This window comes from Dunckerocampus dactyliophorus, chromosome 10, assembly GCF_027744805.1.
Source record: "Dunckerocampus dactyliophorus isolate RoL2022-P2 chromosome 10, RoL_Ddac_1.1, whole genome shotgun sequence".
Taxonomy (NCBI): Eukaryota; Metazoa; Chordata; class Actinopteri; order Syngnathiformes; family Syngnathidae; genus Dunckerocampus; species Dunckerocampus dactyliophorus.
In genome coordinates, this window is record NC_072828.1 from 6,238,952 (window position 1) to 6,259,773 (window position 20,822).

The 20,822-nt window shown below is 41.3% G+C and overlaps 1 protein-coding gene across 2 annotated transcripts in view; it reads right to left on the minus strand.

Annotated features, from left to right (window-relative positions):
* Positions 1–20,822, minus strand: part of lpp (LIM domain containing preferred translocation partner in lipoma) — a 219,919-nt gene that overhangs the window by 50,421 nt on the left and 148,676 nt on the right. For both annotated transcript variants that reach the window (XM_054788847.1, XM_054788845.1), the window contains exon 7: positions 13,823–13,919. In XM_054788847.1, coding sequence (XP_054644822.1) covers positions 13,823–13,919 — 97 coding nt within the window. The remainder of the gene's footprint in view (positions 1–13,822; positions 13,920–20,822) is intronic.

The window sequence follows — 20,822 nt, forward strand, 5'->3', positions numbered from 1 at the left end:
AAACCCAGCTGTTACCACACAGACGAGGGCCCTCAGTCATGAGGGATGCCCGCCGCAACATCTGCACGTAAGCGGCCGCCGTTTGACGACCCCGCACCACCTGAAGCTCCAGTGTTCCACTGAATGAAAAAGTACCCCAGACCATGATGGACCCCCCTCCACAGTGCCGGGTAGAAAACATCTCAGGTGGGATCTCCTTGTCATGCCAGTAACCTTGAAAGCCATCTGGACCGTCAAGGTTACATTTTTTCTCATCAGAGAATAAAACTTTTGTCCACCTTTCAATGTCCCATGTTTGATGCTCCCTGGCAAAGTCTAAACGGGCAGTTTTGTGGCGTTGAAGGAGACGAGGTCTTTGAATTCCTTTTTTGTTTTTTTAAACCCTTTTCCCGCAGATGCCGTCTGATGGTTATTGCGCTGCAGTCGGCACCAGTAAGGGCCTTAATGAAGACCACCCTGTGCCTTCATGGACGCAGAATGTAGAATGACTGATTTACTGCGGCCAACCTCAGCAGCAATGGCACGCTGTGAGAGGCCTTGCTTATGCAGCTCCACAATCCGACCACGTTGAAAAAGAGAAAGCTTCTTAGCTTTAGCCATCAGGAGGGCATGACAGTGTGAATGCCTGACAGAAAATGAACATTTTGAGCAGATTTTGGCTTTTAAAGCCTGTGGTCTTAAACTTTTGACCAGGTGACAAACAGCCTATTTCAGTTTAATTGTTGTTTTCAATAAATTACTTTTTCAGAATGTTTTTTGTCTCACTCCCCCTTCTTGTTTTTGCATATTGTAGCGCTACTTAAAACCTCATTAAGATACAAATGTGCAAAATGCAAATTCTTGCAATTTTTCGACTGGTTTTGATCAGGAGTGTAATAAAAAACAACAAAGCCGGCCTCTGTCGCTGCCAACAGAAGTCTCATGCTGGCACACAGCAGACGTTGATAAAATAGAAAGCAGTGGACGACGAACAGACGTCGATGACGAAGACATCAGGATGGAGGAACCAAAAAAAACGGAAGGCCTTCTGTGAAAATGTTAAACAAACTGTAGACTGTGTTTGCAATTGTATTAGGGTTTGGTCTCTCCAATGTAAAGGTAATTGGAGAAACCACACAGCACTTATATTAACATATGGCACAACATAGGAGAGCATGTTAATATATTTTTTTGTTATTTTGTAAAAGAGTAACAAAGCCGGGGGTCACTTCACATGAACCGCTGCCCAAAAAAATGTAGGAGAATGAAGCGGGCTTCTGTTGCTGCCAAGAGAAGTCTCACTCTAAGAAACTTTTGTGAAAATGCTAAACAAATTGCAGACGTGTATAAGGCCTGTTTGGTCCCTCCAATGACCCTTACATTGGAGAGACCAAGCAACACTTATACAAACGCATGGCACAGCATAGTAGAGATGGTTTATATATTATTATATATTGTTATTTTGTAAAAGGAGTAAACGGGGGTGGAGGGTTCACCTCAAGTGAACCAAGGCCCATAAAAAGAAAATCTACAAAAAAGCCTTAAAAGAATGAAGTCGCCGCCAAGAGGAGCTTCACACTGGCACATGTATGCTGACAAAACTAGAAAGCAATGATGATGAAGAGAGAAGCACGGACAAACCGAAACCGCATCTATAAAGATGGACAATTCGGTGCTGATCCAATTTAGAATTGTTGTGCCTTGGCAGAGGTCAGCACCATCAAGTAAGAATACTAAATGTAACAGGCTTGGCATGGGGGAAGTGGCCCCGGTTTCCAAGAGCACAAATATGGCTGACCCGTGTCCATCGTGTTTAATCCCGCCTTTTTGCAGCCACACTTTCTAATCCACTGGAGGTGCCACACTGATGCTGCAGAGGAGATGCATGTCACCAGACTGATGGACCCTGCCCCTGGCTGCTGGGTGACCTCCTTCCAGCACCATCATACACACACACACGCACACAGACACACATACACACGCACAGAGCACAGCATGACAAAGAGGCGATGCTGTGATTGAGGAAATCCTTAAATAGGAGTCAAAGAGGAAACATGCTCTCTAAACTAAAGGGCCTTTAAGCAGATTAAAGATTTGGAGGCAGTACAAATGATATCATGGGGGTCGTGCAAATTGACAAAAGGTACTTGTCATCCCGCTTTATCTTTGTCGCATTATTCACATTATTATTAAAATCCACATTTACCTACTGTTCCAAATACTTCACACAATATTTAAACACGTTTAAGTGTGTCATGACTGACAAAAACATTTGTTTAGTGAATTGTTTATGATTCTACAGGTACATACTATAAGATTATTTTAAAGTGTGCATAAAAGTACATCTAAATAAATAAAAATATGGTGCAAAAGTTATTTCACTTGAGGAGTTCAGTTCAGACAATGAGACCAGGAGGTTTACTGACTGAATTTAGGGATGATTATGAGGACAGGACGATGAAAATGATTAAGAAATGAAAAAATACATTCTTGAAATATTTCTTTCTGTGTATAGTGGATATTTCCAAGACAGTGGTACCTCAGTGGTACCGTCTGCTGCCCCGGTTAGCGCAATTTTCGGTTAACAACCCAAATTTTTGGTAAAATTTTGCCTTGGCTTGTGTTCGCCCACTTGTTTAGTCCAAAATACCGTCTGGTTTGTTTACGCCGCCATCTTGGATCACATGAAATCTCTCATGTCTTTATACACGACCTAACAAACACATTGACTGCACAAGAGAAAGGCGGTGCACCTTACCGAGACAAGGGTGCAAGAGCTCAGTATTTTACGGCGTAAAGAGAAGACCATAGTCATCGTCAAAAGCCTTTAATAGACATCTCTGCATAGACTTTTTTGTGGCATGAGTGCAGAAACAGTTAAAAAAAAAAAAAAGGGGATTGCCCTCTAAGCATAATCTCCCTCCCTCTTTGCAAAACTACATAAAAGTGATGTTAAATGTTCAGCTGTCCATTCATTTGTAATTATGTTAGCATTATTTAGTGCATGTAAAATTATTGTCTATAAAATGTGTTTTGTGGGAACATTTTTGTCTGGCATGAATGAATTGAAATTACATTATTTTCCATGGGAACATTTGCTTTGGTTAGAGTCCGCTTTGGTTCGAGCCAGATCTTCTGGAATGACGTTAACCAAGGCACCACTGTATAAGAGTTTCACTTTTTAAATGACACGACTGAAATAAATGCACTTTTCAAAGATATTCTAATTTATTGACCTGCAACTGTATCTTCATTATTATAATGACTTTGATCCACCAATGGACACCACTATTACTGACAAACGATAATAATAATAATAATACTAACAACATTAACAATTGTCCTGATTACAGTCACAATATTGCCAAACTTATATACTATTAAATAATATACAAGATAAAAAATGCTAAATAATAATAGCACACAATGCTATTAAATTAAATAATATTTATTATAAAAAAATATTATTAATAAAAATAATATTTAAAATAAATAATAATAATAATAATAATAAAATATAAGCTCAACTATATCAATTACTGTGGAAACTAAGTCTAAACTACATGTTTTCAATAAACATGCTTCAAAAGTCAAAACAAAACTCGGGAGTTTTCAGCTGTTTTGCTTTTTCTTTGCTGTTTTTTGCATGTGATGCCACCACATAAGGGAAGAAAAATGTGTGATGATAAACATAGAAAAGGAAATGGACATTTTTTTTGCACATACATGACAAGGAATTAGGATAACATGATCCTTAACTCGTTCAATGCCAAAGACGTCAATAGACGTCTTTTGGGGTTTTTTTGTGGAAGCTTACAGATCAAAGTCTTATTCATCTTGTGTGTAAATTTCTGACTTGTAGGCAATGTACAGTCAAACCTGTCTTAGCGGCCACCTTTATAGAACGGCCACCTGCCTATAGCAGCCACTGAAAAATCCCCCGCAGCAAATTTACGTTATAGACCCTGTGTATAGCAGTCACCTGTCTAACGCGGCCAGCGGCCACCCATTTTGTCTCCCTTGGTCAATATCTGACCGCATAGAGCGGCCAAATTACCAACTCAAGTAGAAGCTTCATGCACGAAAAAGTTTAGTTTTTCAATCAATGAAGCCGTCGTGTGTAGACTTTAATTACTGAGTCCTAGCTCAGTCACAATCATTCACAAGATCCACACAAACTGTCAGTTGTTCCACATAAAAAAGCCCTCTTCTTTTGAGCTTGCTATTTCCTGGTCAAACATGTAACTTTAAGAGCATTTGCACCAAAACATTACCGCAAATTAGGCTGGGAACAAGACGTGCTCCCAGCAACGCTACAATAAAAAAAAAATAAAACATACGCTAGCATGCATGCGGCAGCGGGAGCAAAACTGAGTTCGGTTGTACTTAATTGAAGTATTTTAGAATGTACTCACGTTATTTTTCATCAATTCTCATCCACAAATCCATCAAAGTCCTCATCTTCTGTATTCGACACAAAAAAAGCTGTTTTCTTTTCCGTTCGCTACTAGTCTGTTAACTTGTCAGTGTTATTCAGCTCCGAAGCAAAGAAGGAAACTTCTCCTGTTGCTTCTGCCAACTTTATTTATTGAACGCGGCCACCAGACAGCAGCTCAGAAAACACACACATCTCTCAGCATCGTCTCTCCTTCCTGCTTGCCCACAAGGCAAAGGTTAAACAAGCCCCACTACATAGCTGTCCAGCCAATGCCTGTAAGAAATGACACCGTTTATTTCCTGGTGTGCACTGGTCAATACTGTAATGCCGCTTGTTGTGGGGAAGGAGAGACTCACGTCGCCGATGCACTTTAATGGCTTTATTAACAGCGGACAACACTGCAGGACTTTACATCCACGCCAACATAAACACACTTCCCAACTCTCTCCAAACTCACAGCTAGCACTGAGCCTAGCTCTCCTGCTCGGGACGCCCACCGTCACTTCCCGTCACTTCCTGATGAACTAAAGCTGTAATGACACTCTGCCGTATAAAAAGTAAAATATTAAAAACAAGCGTAAGACATTACTAGCACAGCTTTGTTCTGTGGGTCGTGGATAATAACAAGCCTAGTAGTGCTGTACAACTTTTATCCGCAGTCCCACAGTGCCCTCTACTGGTCAACATTATTATTATTATTATTATTTTTTCCCTTTTTTTTTTCTTTTTTTTCCACTACTGGTCAACATTCAAACTGAACACCAACCTGTCTATAGAGGCCACCTGTCTATAGCGGCCACTTTTGCAGACTCCCTCTAGTGGCCGCTATAGACAAGTTTGACCGTATTTCTGTCCCAGTAGGGGGCAACAGTTCTCTTTTCCTCCAACCAGCAGCGACAGACTGTCCATGAAGAAGACGGATTGTGTGTTGAGAGAGGAAAATAGCGAAACACATGTAGAAATCTAGTGGAGACAAAACATACAGGCAGCTAACACTGTCACGGAGCTTGTCTGGCGGTGGATCTGCCTTTAACAGTGACGCGATCGCGAAAGGTAGAGGTGACATGGGTGATGTAGGTGACGTAGACACAAACGCAGTTGACAATGGCAGCTGAAGCAACAAGCTAGTGGTTAGCGTTACTGAGCCATGTGGCGCGACACCAGAAGCAGTTCACAGTCGGGTGACTCAGAACCCGGCCCTGATTCTTCTGACGAGTGGCTGCCGTCTGGATTGGTCAGCAGCAGGGATTCATCCCCACATCCAGTGACCCCACCGTCACTCTGCTTGAATTTGCTTCTCTGCAGAAAAAGCTTGTTTTCTGGTGAAAATCAGGTGTTTCTGCTGAAACTACCCTATGTTCTACCGCCAATATCCAAATACCTAAAAAGGCTAGAAACAAACTTTTTTTCTGATGAAAGAAGAGAGTCTTAAGTTTCTTTAGCTAGTTTCAATGTTTAAGTAGCCCTAAAACTCAATATTCAGTGGATCTTGAAAGTTCAGCAAAAATGGCCAAATGAGAGAGTATGGAGCTCTCTGCTGTGAACATGGCTGGCAGTCAGTGGGTTAATAATGATGTTGTTAACATGTTGTATAACCATTGCTCAATGACTTTTGGACAATTAGTTGTTCTGTCTGAAACGTTTTGCTTGATGGCGTCCATGTTTTCCAACCAATCGGGCTCATATTTGACACACATTTGCTTGTCAGCCCTTTAAAGGTGTGCACCAAATTTGGCGGCGATTGAGCTAAACATGCTGAAGATACAGCTGGTGTCTTTGCGCTGTGTGAGACATTTCAAGTCAATCTGACCCACAGTGTTAGTTCATAACAGTCTCGTGTATCGTGTTGGAGTTGTGGCTGCCATGATAAGGATCAAATTAATGACAACAAAATGAAAGGTTTCTCTTTAAAGGTTAAAAAGGAGGCAGGTAGGGGCTGAGGGCGGTTGGAGATGGTGGAGTGAGGGGTGGTGGTGGTGGTGGTGGTGGTGGGGGTGGGGGTGTGTACAGGGTGCACCTTTTAAAGCATCAGCTCCTGGTTCTGACATGTGCAGGAACATCTAAAAGCAAACTCCTGAGAGGCTGCTGAGGGCGACCTCACTAATATGCAAATAAGCTGCAGCAGACAATGCACAAAGCTGTCTAAAGTGTGTGTGTGTGTGTGTGTGTGTTTGTTGGTGGGAGGGGGCAATTTGGGGGGGGGGTTATTAATACGTTCATTGAAGCAGCCCAGAAACTTCTCTCCGACTGACCCAATTACCTCAGATGATCATCTCGCTCTGGCCGGCACGGCGGCGATGGGGAGGAAAGTCTTCCAAGATTCCTCATCAACATTTCATGCGAGGTGTCTCATGAATTATGACGGCTCCTCCAGCTGACATTAAGAAGCGGAAATGGCAACCACACCCCCCTCCCACCACCACCACCACCACCACACTTTCCTCAACGTGAAACAAAAGGCGCTGGTATGAATAACTCTAATTTTGAAATCAAATCACATTAGAAATCTCTCCGGAAAGCCACTTTGCATAAATATTGATTGGATATTAAAATTGCATTCAACCATACAGTAAAGTGGGAGAACATGAAGGAAGAGCTCCACTTGTCATTTCGGCATTAAACAAAACGAAACAAACAAACAAAAAAAAAAAGACGACCTCATCACTAATTGTAAATAATGCAGGGAGCCTCTCTTCCTTTTCAATTATTCAACTTGATGTCCTGCTTTTGCTTGACAGCCAAGTAGCGGCGACAACATATTGTTACGTTGCCGCCGCGCACACGAATGCCCGGGAATTTGTCGCCGTGTCTTATTAGATTTGCGAGGCGCACATGCGTACGAACACACCTACGCACAACCTAAGTGGATTAAAGATGACGGATGATGACATTTGTAGAAAAGGCTGGTTGAGATTGCTGCCATCTAATCTGCGGCTTTAAATCTTCCGCTCACATTCTTTTTAAAATGATTGTCATTTCATTATTATTTTTATTATTTATGTACAGAATTATTAGTATTTTATTATAGTATTATTTAATAATTTTATTAATTTTATATATAATTATATTTACATATACTATAATTTAACATATGTATATATTGACAATTTAATTTTATTTTGTGTATATATTATTTTATTTGTTTATTATTTAATTTAATATATATATATCTAATATATACTATACAGATTAGATATACTGTATATATATACAGTATGTGTGTGTGTGTGTGTGTGTGTGTGTGTGTGTGTGTGTATACACATACACATTTAATCTCTCGCCACTGCTTCGGATTTTGCGGCGTCACTCTCACTGTTTTACAAAAATATATTAATAAATCATTGCTGTTGTGGTTGAAATATGGCCTATTATTATTTCAAAAATATGCATGTTTAAGCTAATTTTATGGATTTTTTTTGCATAAATGAAACATTTTTAGGCATAAAAATGGCTAAATGAAGCAAAATGCAAATATAAGGCATTCAGAAGACGCATTGAAAGACCTTGTGATGATATGTAGTATTCTACACTGGTCACCAGGTATCAGTAATGTTGCCGTAATATTGGGTGACACACACAAGCACCAGACTTGCTCGCCAGAACAACAGGCTTCCATTGCAGGTTTAAACCCCAACACGGGCTACTGTTGTGGCTTTAGCCCACAGCAAACAAAATCTCAACTCTGAACCCCCGGAGTCACTTCCTGTCCAACACCGGAACACATTTACAGCAACACACAGAAGCACGAGTCTCATTTATGGCTTATATTCTCTTATTAGAGTGTAATGGTGACTATAGGGGTGTTATTCATGTCTAGAGGGTTCTAATAATGTTAAAAAGCGTATTTAGAAGGTTGTAAACAGGTATTCTATGCTCTAACTACCACAATATTCAATTTCTAAATAAGGAATCCTACTATGCAGAAATTCACTTATCACGGTCATGTCTGGAAGCAATTAACCGCGTTAAACGAGGGATTACTGTATCTATGATCTACTTTCAATTTTCATTTTTTCCCCCCCTGACGCGTCCTCAGAGAGACGAACGCTCTGATTGGTCATTGCACTACGTCGAGTAATTGAGCGGCTCCGATACAGCGCTGCCCGTGACATCACAGAGCGGCGGCGTGTAACGTTAATTCAATTCAACGAAGCCCCTGTGGACCAGTGGGAAGGGTCTCGGCTTCATTCGGCTTCATCAAAGACGTTAGCGATAGCGCTGGAACTTTGTGAGGGAAGACGGCAGTTCGGTCCACTGGCGGCAGATCACAGCCGCACTTTGATTAATCTTGTTAATTACTCGCCTTAGGGGCTCCACAACCAACCCATCACACTCCCCTCCACCCCCAAAAAGTGAGGAGGCTTATGTGTCGTTACGTTCTTTGTAAAGTCTCACACTCTGGGACTGGGGAAACATGGCGGACTTTAGTCAAGCTTATCTTTCTAGCACGGTCGACGCAGAAATCCCGCAAAATAACAGCATCCGAGCCGAAACAGTCCATTCATCAGCCCATGCTTTTCACACAGAACCAAGCCGAGTGGAATTTGTGTTGTTTCCTGTTTGGATCAGAATGGATGGGCCTCTACCACCTGCATCTGGGGGCCACCGTGGCTTAAAATACCAAAAATCAAAAATATAATTAAATGCAAAAACGGCCCTAGCAAGATGAGCCCACCCTGTGTATGTACTGTAGGCCCAATACGTCAATTTATTTAAAGGCTTCGCTATACATCATAAAAGGGAGGTCTGCCAACTATCAGTCAGCGAGCAACAGATGTGTGTGCTGTACGTTTGATTGCTTTGTTTTTCTTCGGCGACGAGGCTAACCTAGCATGATGTTCAAATGTAATGTTAGCACTTTAGCTCACATAGCTATGCTAGTGTTGTTTGTGTCCTCCTGTCCTGCTCTTTCATGGTATCTATCACATGATATATGCTATCTATTACATCAGACAAGTGCAGAAGTGCAGAGTAAAGCTCCAGTGTCACAGTGCTGGCGTAAGCGTAACCCACCGGTGGAGCTTGACGTGCACCACCAAAAAAAAAATCGCTGCATCGCGTCAACAGCGCGACTGGTCGGCCTTTTTTTAATTTTTTTTTTTTAACATAATTTCCATCAAATCCACCAAACAAATCCAAAAAAAACAAAAAACAATGGAGCGATTTGACAAAATTACAAATATTATCACTTAAATCAGGGGCATTTAGCAAACTATTTCCAGCGAGGGCCACACAGTGAAAAATGAAAGTAACTTTCACACTTTGATATTTTGTGAAGTAACACATGGATATGCTAAGACAATATACAGTATATACAGTATATTATTTTAGGAAAAAAACTGCATCTCTGCTTTGCGATACAGGTGAAAAAGCCTCGTACTGATATCAACGTCCCTTATTGCTCTAATATTATGACTTTATTCCCATAATAATTAAACTTTTCCCCAACTTAATTTTCCAAAAAATTAGAATTAATTTTGTTTTGTTTTTCATTGCATTACGACCTTTTTAATATTTCAACTCTATGCTATTAAAATTACATTATTTTTCATATAATGCTTTGAGTTTATTCTCATAAAACTTAATATTTTCAACTTATCTTGTAAAATTACAGCAGCCCAAAATGCAATTCTGGACTTTGTTACAAAACAATCAGAGAGAACGTCAACGACAGGAGGAGAGCGAGGCCAAAACAGGGAGGTTTTTAAACCTTGACATGATGCTTAATAAGGTTTCTACATTTGTTGGTTAAGTTTGTTATATTACTATTTCTATTTCATATTTGATAATTTTCTAATTTTATAAATGTTACAGTGCTGCTTGTAAGCTGTTATTTATTACAGTTGTGCAATGAATGTCACAATTTGTAAAAATGTGTGCCTTTTATTAAAAAAAAAAAAAAAGGTGTTGTTGTGTAGGCTATATAAGATTGAAATAATGTAGAAATATATGCACCTTACTTTATGGAAGCAAACATGTATTATGAATACTAATACAACTCATCTGCCTACGTCACAGCCAGCAAGCGGGGAAGGGTGGGATGTAATGACAATCAAGTGGTGTCCCATTTCTTGGTGGCTTCCATCCCTTGGCCTAGGTTTTAAGGGACAGGGGAAGGGGTAAGACACAGGGTTAACATGAAGGGGAAGGCCAAAGGGGTAGAATTGGCATTCAGCCTTAAAATTGTAACTTTCTTTCTGATTAGAATACAGTGTTCCCTCCTTTATTGCGGGGGTTAGGTTCCCAAAATAGGCCGTGATAAGTGAAGTAGCCAGGATCATTTTTGTACAATTATTATATATGTTTTAAGGGTATAAAAACCCTCATCATAGAATTTATTTTCTTCTTGTAATTATGACTTTATTCCCAAGACATTTTGACTTTGTCGTAACATTATAACTTTTCCGTAACCTAAAATTACAACTTCATTCATTATTTTGGGGATTTTTTTCTTTGCTATTTCTACAATATGCTAAAACGCTATTCTTGTAATCTGACTTTTTCCCGTTAGATTACAACCTTTTTCTCTTAATATTTTGACTTTATTCTTGTAAAATTACAGCAGGTGTTTCCATTTTTGCTGTTGATAAATGTTTTTTTTTTTTTTTTTTTTTGTTAAGTTACATTTTTAGTCTGTGCCGTGTGCTACTAAAAAAAAAAATGCAGCAGACACCCGGGCCACACTTTGGATACCCCTGCTTTACAGTGTATATGTCAAAAGTGTACAAAGTACATAGTAAATAGCGCTCGTTGGAGACACACACTCTGTTGCAGATAAACATGGCTTATTAGCATTTAAAGCTACACACACGTGTTCCCAGTAGAGCTTACTAAAAGCCCTTTTAAAAGGTTTACATTCCAGCATCAAGGCTAACCCACTTCCAATACACTATTTGCCACGTCTGACACTAAATACTTGAATCCCAGGTTAGAAACTTCTCAACTTCCCAGCTCCTCCCCCTCGTACTTGCTTGCAAACAAACGCTAGCTCTACCTCAGCTCACATGCGACCCGTTAGTCAACGGTCACGTCCTCGTTTCACCCACCATCACTCAGCGGCAGACGTTGGCCGTGGCCGCGTTGAGCATAAAAAAAACAGGCCGGCGAGGTTCAAGAGGACGCCACCTTGCCTAAGCCAGCCAGATACTTTTGACCCGCATCTCATGTGAACCAATTAAAGCCTCAAACAGCTGAATACCCCCAAGCAGCAGTTAAATACACATCCTCGCCGCGATGATGATAATAATAAAACACCTCCACGCCACCGCCTGGCGCCCACCGTGGCAGCGAGCCACCACACGAGCACGGGAGACCACACCAGGCCAAGGGGATTGAAGAAGCAGAAGATATCTATGAAATATAAATACAGAAAATCCTCCTTTTGACATTTTGAGAAATAGTACTCACATGTAATCCTGGTGGTTGTGTTTTTATTTACACAAAATGAGAGTTAAAACACTCAGGAGGGGTGAAAGGAGGACAGCAAATGTTAGCAACACTACAAGTAGCAGAGCTAGAGTATGTGATGCTACAGCGCCAACATTACACTTTAACATTATGCTAAGTTCACATATGCGCAGAAGAAAGACTAAAAGATCAAACTCACAGCTCCCACATCTCCGTCTTACTGATGAATAGTTGGCAAAGTTCCAGATTTTATTTTAAGATATGTAGCGAAGCCTGCTTTGTTTCATTGTAAACATTATTGTTAAATCAGCCTATAAAGTCACACAAAATATCCGAGTTGGAACCAGATGTCACACACATTCTCAACGTACGTCACCGGTCTTCAGTCAGCGAGCTTCAAAGATATGACGCTTGGCTAGCTCGTGAATAAACACTGTTTGCACCTCCAACGTTGGGAATTCAGCCAAAACTTTCACATATATACACCTCTGATATTTATCATATCTACAAATCCCAATCATGAATTAAGTTAAACATTAGCAACACCAGCCTTAACATTAAGGAGTGGGACAGGAGGACGCAAACACTAGCAACACTAGCATGGTAATGTGAGCTAACAAGTGCTAACATTACAATTTAAAATCATACTAGGTTACAAAAAATGATCAAACTTCCATCTCCCACTAGGGGTGTTACAAGACACCAGCATCACGAGACGAGACAGTAAACGAGATGGGGTCTACCATTTCATTTTCATTTTTGTGTCATTCATTTATTTATTATCGCCCCAGGCCTAGTGCCCACGAGACATTTTTTTTTGTGAAGAAATCTTGTCATGTTTTAATCTAGCGAGATCTTATGACACGAGATCTTGTGACGCCCCTGTCCCCCACGTCTGTAGCTGACTGACCAATAGTTGGCAGGGCTCTGGGCTGCATTTTGGGAAGTGTAGTGAAGCCTGCATTTTCAGAAAGTGTACTCACTGTAACTCTGCACAACGTGATACATGCCCTATATCACATAAAACAGGTAACATCAAGAAGTGGGACACAAACATTAGTGACACTAGCATAGCTATGTGAGCTAAAGTGCTTACATTACACTGACATCTTACCGTCATGCTAGGTTGGCCTATTCACTGGACAAACTAAATGATCAAACTTACAGCTCCGACGTCAGTAGCAGACTAAGGGATAGTTGATGTGTAGTGAAGCCTGCTTTTTCAGAAAATGTCCACATTTGACACTTCTTGTACACTGAAACTCTGTAATAGATGCCATAGATCACATACAACAATCTAACATTAAGGGGTGGGACAGGAGGACATGAACTTTAGTAACACTAGCATAAATATGTGAGCTTAAGTGCTAACATTACATTTTAATGTCATGCTAGGTTAGCCTATCTGCTGAAGACAAACTAAGTGATCAAACTGACACCTCCCAAGTCTGTAGCTGACCTATACTGTAGTTTGCAGAGATCTGTTTTAAGATGTGTAGCAAAGCCTGCTTTTTTTCTAACCCGCATGTTCAGGAGTGTAGTGAAGCCTGCTTTTTCAGAAAGTGTAATTGATCCACTTTGCACTTATACACAGTAACACTGCACTTGTCCAATGTAATAGATGCCATATATCACGTACAACAAGGAGTGGGACAGGAGGACACAAACGCTATCAACGCTAGCATAGCTATGTGTGCTAAAGTGCTAACATTACATTTTAACATCATGCTAGGTTAGCCTATTTGCTGAAGACAAAATAAACGATCAAACGTAGACCTCCCAAGTCTGTAGCTGACCTATAGTTGGCAGAGATCTGTTATTGGATGTGTAGCAAAGCCTGTATTATAACCCGCATGCTAGGCGTGTTTGGCTGAACAAGCAGTTCTGGTGTGTTCTATGTACATTAACCGGCTTGTCATGATCTCCTTTTAGTCAAACGTACAACATTTAACACATTCAACCGCCATGCTTGTGCTCATTAAAGCCTCTTCGCCTTACCAAAGTATTCCTCTGACGGAGGGTTGTCCATGTCAAAGAGCATCTTTTTGGTCAGGCGCTCCAGCTCATCCTCGGGGTGGGCCACCGGGGCGGCGCTCTGGGGGCCAGGAAAAAAAAAAAAAGGAAAGGGAGTTGTGATTCAGGCTGAGTGAGGTCGTTAAGAAGAGTCCTCGCATGCGTTTCCACCTCGCCGATGAACGTCACCTGTGGTCTATTTGTGGTGCTGTTTGAGAGCAAGAGAGCATATGCGAGAACACATTGCTTAACTAGATGCTCGCAGCTTTCAAAGGCTTACACACACACACACACACAAAAATAACAAGCAGGGCTTTAATGAATGGTGGATGAAGGTCGAAGCAGCACACATTCAGTGTGATTTACATGCAGTGCATGGCCTTCCCTCTGAGATATCTGACCCTGGATCAGCCCCCCCCCCCGGTGCACTCCCCAGAAGGTCGTTCATGTCCTCGTGTGCTCTATATGAACGGCGGAAGAAAGGACAACCCTGACTAATCCTTGCATTGGGCAAAGAGAAGAATAATATGAGGCTCAACAGAACAAAATGGAAGCTTTTTCTTTACGCTGCTATTCTGGTCCAACTCGAGAGGGATGACACAACTCTGAAGATGACATCTCCTTCACTTCTCCCGTTACTCAAACCAATCGTCCGCCAGCGTATGCAGACGAGCCCGCGGTCCCGTCACAGGTGGTTGTGTCCTTTGCAGACCCTCTGGAGTCCTGAACTTGATTCTTTTACTTTCTACGCGCTGACCTTCGCCAGGCCCGGATCTTTACGCCCGCTTTGATTTTCAATACGGCAACACGGGCCCGGATCGGCGCTGACCTTTGAAGTGTTCCTAATTGCCACATTTGGGAGCTGATTGAACGCCGGAAATCCGTCTAATTTATCTGAGATCGGATTAGTCAATGCAGATTGACCGCGACGTCTTTTGGTATTCCAAAAGAGTCGTTAGCGATTGTGTCATTTAATCAGTCAGACGTTGGACTACTAAATCCTAATTCTTCACTTTAGCAGATGTGCCAACCTTAAAAACTTTTTATGAGCGTATGTACTGTAGACATATATGAGGATACATACAGAAACACATACAAATAACTACGAAAAACAGTTGCATGTGTTTTTCTCTTTCCTCAAATTGGTTGATTATTTTTCACCAACTTTAAATACGACTCAGAGGCATAAGTGTCAACATTTACGTTATATATATTTTTTTTAATTCAGGAAAAAAAGGGGAAAATAAGGGAAAACCTGATCTTCCACAAGAATTTACACCAGTGCCCCCCCGGCGCAGTACATTTTTGCAATGTCTTGCCAAACGACTGACTAGTGTGGTGTTATTTTACTCCCCTGCTTTTATTTTGAGGAAGCTGAACTGCTCCGGAGGGGATGTTTGTTTTCACAAAAGTTAAAATAGGAGAATCTATTAAAAAGTAGAGAAGGGCAAAATATGGGAGTTGTCCCGGTGAAAATGGGAGGGTTGACAGCTATGCCACAATAGTGTATATCCCTCGCCATTTTGCGATTCGAATGGTTGAATATGGCCTATTATTAGTAAACAAATATGCATGCCTTTGTAAATTTAAAATTTTTTTCCTAAATTACGCACTTTCAAGCCTAAAAATGGCTAAATGAAGTCAAATAAAATATAAGGCATTCGGAAGACACATTCAAAGTGATTGTGATGGTATGTAGTATTCCGGACTGGTCACTAGGTGTCATTTTACATTGATGAGACAATAGCCAACGCAGGAAGTACTGTACAGAACAGGAAGAAAAAAAGAACAAGAAACTCTCCCAATGCTAACGTGTGAGTCTATATTATGTCTTATATGTCCTATTTTCTCTTATTATGTCTACTATATTGGGTAATAGGAATGTAATGCAGCCACTTGTTTTCATTTTAAAATGCTCAACTATAGTATCAAATGCACTAAATGTATATATTTTCATTTGCCAAGCAGAGGGGAAGAGTAAGGTGTGGAGGTGTTACGTTAGATGCAACATGTGCAGTGTGCAAGTTAGCCAGGGCTCCAGCACCAGCAAAGCAAAGAACACTACTAATTTGTGGCAACACCTAAAAGTAAATCACAAAGAGGCATGTCCTTATGTTGACATTGTTACTATTTAAAGTTCCTCATTTCTATTCGAGGGGCGGCATGACTCAGGTTGTAGAGTGGTCGTCTCTCAACCTGAAGTTTGCGGGTTCGATCCTCCGTCCTCCCGTTGTCACATTGAAGTATCCCTGGACAAGATGCTGAACCCCCAGTTGCTCCCGATGCTGCATCATCAGTAGGTAAATGTATCAGAGCGCTTTGAGTACCTTGGAGGTGGAAAAGCGCTATACAGGTGGAAGACCGTTTGCCATTTATTTAGTCGTCTTCTGCTTTTTTGTGTTGAATCATATTTTGGGTATTATAAGAATGCATGTTCATGTACCGTATATATCCTGTGTATATCAATGATGTTATTTCATAAATCGGCCAATATATCGAATGCATCCAATATCGATATCGGCCCCAAAAATCTCATCCGCCTGGCTCTCGTCTCAATTTCATAGATTACATAGATGTTTAGAGACACTTTCTCATGACTGCTAGTGTACAAGACAGTATCACATTGTGAAGCATTAGTAAAAGTGGTTAAATACACCCCCCACCCCCCAATCTTTTAAATAAAACAAAGTGCTCTTCAATGCAGGTGAATTAAGGCCTCGAACGCCACAAAGGAGCATTTTTGTGGATGTTTCCTCCAATTAAGCTTGAAAGAGGCGAGATCTGCCACCGTTAATGTCAGCTCCACATCAAAAGCACGTAGGAGCAGGGAGGCAAATGCTGCGATTACCAGAAACAGACTTTTGACTTTAAGCTTCATTTCTACCTGATCCGCTCTTTGACAGCCCGCAGCAACGCACTGGCAAGAGTTTAAAGCGCCCTGTTTGGGGACTCTTTTGTGACAGCGCCAAAGACTATTTTCCACTTGAATAAGAGCAAAATTGCTCCCCCCCGCTCGTCTTTGTGATGGCGCCGCACTTCCCACTGAGCGACAATAGAAACCATCGAGCTATACAACACAGACGCGGACTTTTAGCGACATCGGTCCCAGTTCAAACGTTTGTTTGCCTTCAACCCCCGGGACTCTCAAGCGGACTTTCATTGAAGCTCCGACGGATGTTCCCGGCTGTGAGCACAAAAGGACCAAGCTCACACAACCGGGATGGACGTCGTTAGAAGACGGGACACTCGAAAGCAAAAGTAACGCATCCAACCTGTCTGATGTACACCCTTCATAATGTCAGCAACCATGCCAGTGTCAAGGGACAGTATTATACAGCCAACTGGAGTATACTTGGTTGTGTACACGCTCCCATGAATACATTAAAAACTTCATTTTGGTCTGTCAAAACCAGACTCGCTGGAGAACTAGCTCAATCGCTTGCCTCTCGCAACTGTCATTAAGGATAAAAATACCTGAGCCAAAACAACAGCAGCAAACTCAACTGTCTTCTCTGCACGAAGCCACACGCAGTTAGGACTCGTGTCACATTCACAGACACTCGCGAATCACAGTATTTGTTTTAACAGTACACATAACTGCCACGTCGCTGGTCCTCATGAAAGCGACAATAATAACTTAGCAGTGTAGTGGTCTTATTATTGAAATGGAAAGGTTTACAGTGCTTTGGCTTTTATTGTGGGTCTGCCATCCTGATATTTCTTTCTTCTTTCTATTTCTTTTCTTCTTTCGTCTGCTCAACTATGCGGGACAAACCGTGCCAAGAACCCCCATGTTACATCACTGGAAAGGTCTCGATGAGCGCGAGTGTGCTATTTACAGTTTGTAACATTCTGCATAACAGTGGTGATGTAACTGGCGAACAAAGTTGGAAAAGGCCACTTTATTAGGAACCTTAGGCTGTCCACAATAAAAGGCCACTCTGAAATGTGCAGTTTTATCACACAGCACATAGCCACAGATGTGGCAAGATTTGAGGGAGCGTGCAATTGGCATGCTGAATGGAATGTCAACCAGAGCTGTTGCTCGTGTATTGAATGTTCTTTTCTCTACCATAAGCCGTCTCACGAAAAAGGCCACTTTATTAGGAACCCTTACAGCGCGTACAACCTGCAAGGGAGGCCCATCCAAAAACAACACAAAACACCAACACGAAACACCATAACTACAAAACAGCATAGCACAAAATGTCGCAACACAAAACACTGCAACACAAAACAAACACAAAATGGCGTATCACGGAATGTCACCCTACAAAATACCGCAACACGAAATGTCATAACAAGAAACACAAGACACAGTAACACGAAATGTGAACTCAATACGCCGTAACACGGAATGTCACAATGAAATACTGCAACACAAAATGCCACAACAACAAAGGTAACACAAAACAATGTAACACGAAATGGTGCAACACCAAACCCCGCAACATAAAACGGAGCAACACGAAATGGCACAACGTGATATAATGTAACACGAAATGTCATAACCACAAAACGTGGCAACATGAAACATCACAACACTACAACGTAAAACACAAAATGTTGCAACTAGAAAGGTCGTAGCATGAAACGCCGTGACACAAATGTAACCACAAAACACATAATTTTGCAACATGAAACGTCACAACACAGAATACTCCATCTCAAAAGGCCATAACCACACAAACATTGTAACCACAAAACGGCGTAACACAAAATGTTGCAACACATAACACTGTAACATGACACATAACCACAAAACAGCGTAACACGGAATGTCGCAACATGAAACGTCACAACAATAAAACATAATAAAATAAAATAAAATGCTCAAAAAGAAGGGTCGTAACACAAAACACCGTAACACAAAACGCTTTAACACGAAATGTGACCACAAAATGACGTAACAGTCACAACACAGAACACTCCAACACAAAACGGCATAACCACAAAAACATTGTAACTGCAAAATGGCGCAACACGAAATCTCGCAACACGTACCACTGTAACATGAAACATAACCACAAAACGGAGCAACACGGAATGTTGCAACATGAAACGTTGGAACACAAAACACTGGAACACAATATGTAACCACAAAATAGGGTAACATAATTTTGCAACATGAAATGTTACAACACAGAACGCCCCAAACACAAAACGCCATAACCCCAAAACGTCGTAACATGAAACATCACAACACTACAATGTAAAACACAAAATGTTGCAACCAGAAAGGTCGTAGCATGAAACGCCGTAACACAATACGCCGTAACACAATACGCCATAACACAAAATCTAACCACAAAACACAGAATTTTGCAACATGAAACGTCACATGAAACACAGAACACTCCAACTTAAAACGCCATAACCACAAAAACATTGTAACCACAAAATGGCGTAACACGGAATGTCGCAACATCAAACGTCGCAACACAAAATAATTTTTGTGTACTGTGACATGCAGATGGCAGATGTTATAACATGGTAAGAACTAGGGATGTCCGATATTGGCTTTTTTGCCGCTAACCGATATGCCGATATTGTCCAACTCTCAATTTCCGATTGTGATGTCAACAGATTTCAATATGTGTAACAGGACTGGACTTATTACCGTATTATGTATTGTTATTACTATGTATTATTATTATTTATTATTTATATTGCACTACAAATTTGACGTGATCTGTTCCGTACTTTAATTATTTATACTTATTCTATTTTCTTATTTTTCTTATCTCTCATGTCATGCCTTGGTTGTTTTATTTTGTGATTGAGGGATTAAGGTAATATGCGTAACATATCTCCTGTCATGGAATTAACACCGCCGCCACGAGTGGCTGCCTTTTAAGCAGGTCTGTTTGTTTATTCAAGCCCTTTTTTACGTGTCATGAGAGCGACGTCCCGCATCGCTATGACTGCCTGTCTACCCACTGATATCGAGGCAGGAGTCAGAGCCGGAGCTAAGATGAAAGTCAAGCGGCTAGCAAGGAAGTGGAGATTCAAGCTTTCGGTACCTGAAATGGCTAACAGCTAGCGTCCTAGATGCTAACATGGGGAGCTGGCCGACTTCAGGGAAGTCAGAGAACACAAGAGCCCGTGGAAAGCACAAAGGAGGTGGGCCAATATCGGGACGATAATATCAGTGGGCCGATATTATCGGACATCCTTAGTAAGAACACAACTCCAAGATGACAAGTGTCTTGCTGAGATACTTGTTAAAAGTACAATAGGGTAAAATGTAGTTTGTAAAAGCAGTATTGGAAAAAGTCCAAATGGTTCTAAAGTGGACGTCCATGTTGTGTATGGTCCACTGTCGCGTGCGTCCTGATGCATCAAGACACAGATATCTGAGTTCGGGAGCCGATCAGTGACCGACTGCCACATCTGCCGTGTGTACCATCCACCCTGGCGCTGGCATCGTGTCATGAGCGATTAGGTGACGAGTGGATGGGAGCCGGAGAAGGGCGAGGGGGCGGCGGTCTCGCTGCGTCCCCTCACCTGATGCCCGTGACAGCGCCGTGTCCCGCCGAGAAGAAACAAACCTGAGGCCCTGTCGCTCTTGTTTGAACCACTCTTCTAAACATGTCTGCTACACCAACACCATCAACCCGACTGTAAGGCCAAATCCCTCAACACGGCGACATTTAATAATTGTAGCTAAACATGGCAACCAAAATGTTAGAAACAGCTCCCAGTAGGATGCAGTGGCACTAAAAAGTACAACCACAAGAATCTTTTTTTTTTTATTTTTTAGATTGTTATTTGGCAATATTATGTGAAAACATCTTAGCTGATTTCTGCAAATAACATTATAATGGGTGACATGTGGTCTGAATTAGCCACAATTGTTCATCAAATCCAGTAAGCCCTCGTTTGTTGCGGTTAATTGGGTCCACGACCTCGATAAGTGAATTTCCGCCAAGTAGGATTCAATATTAATAAATTAAATATTTTCATAGTTATGGCATACAAGACC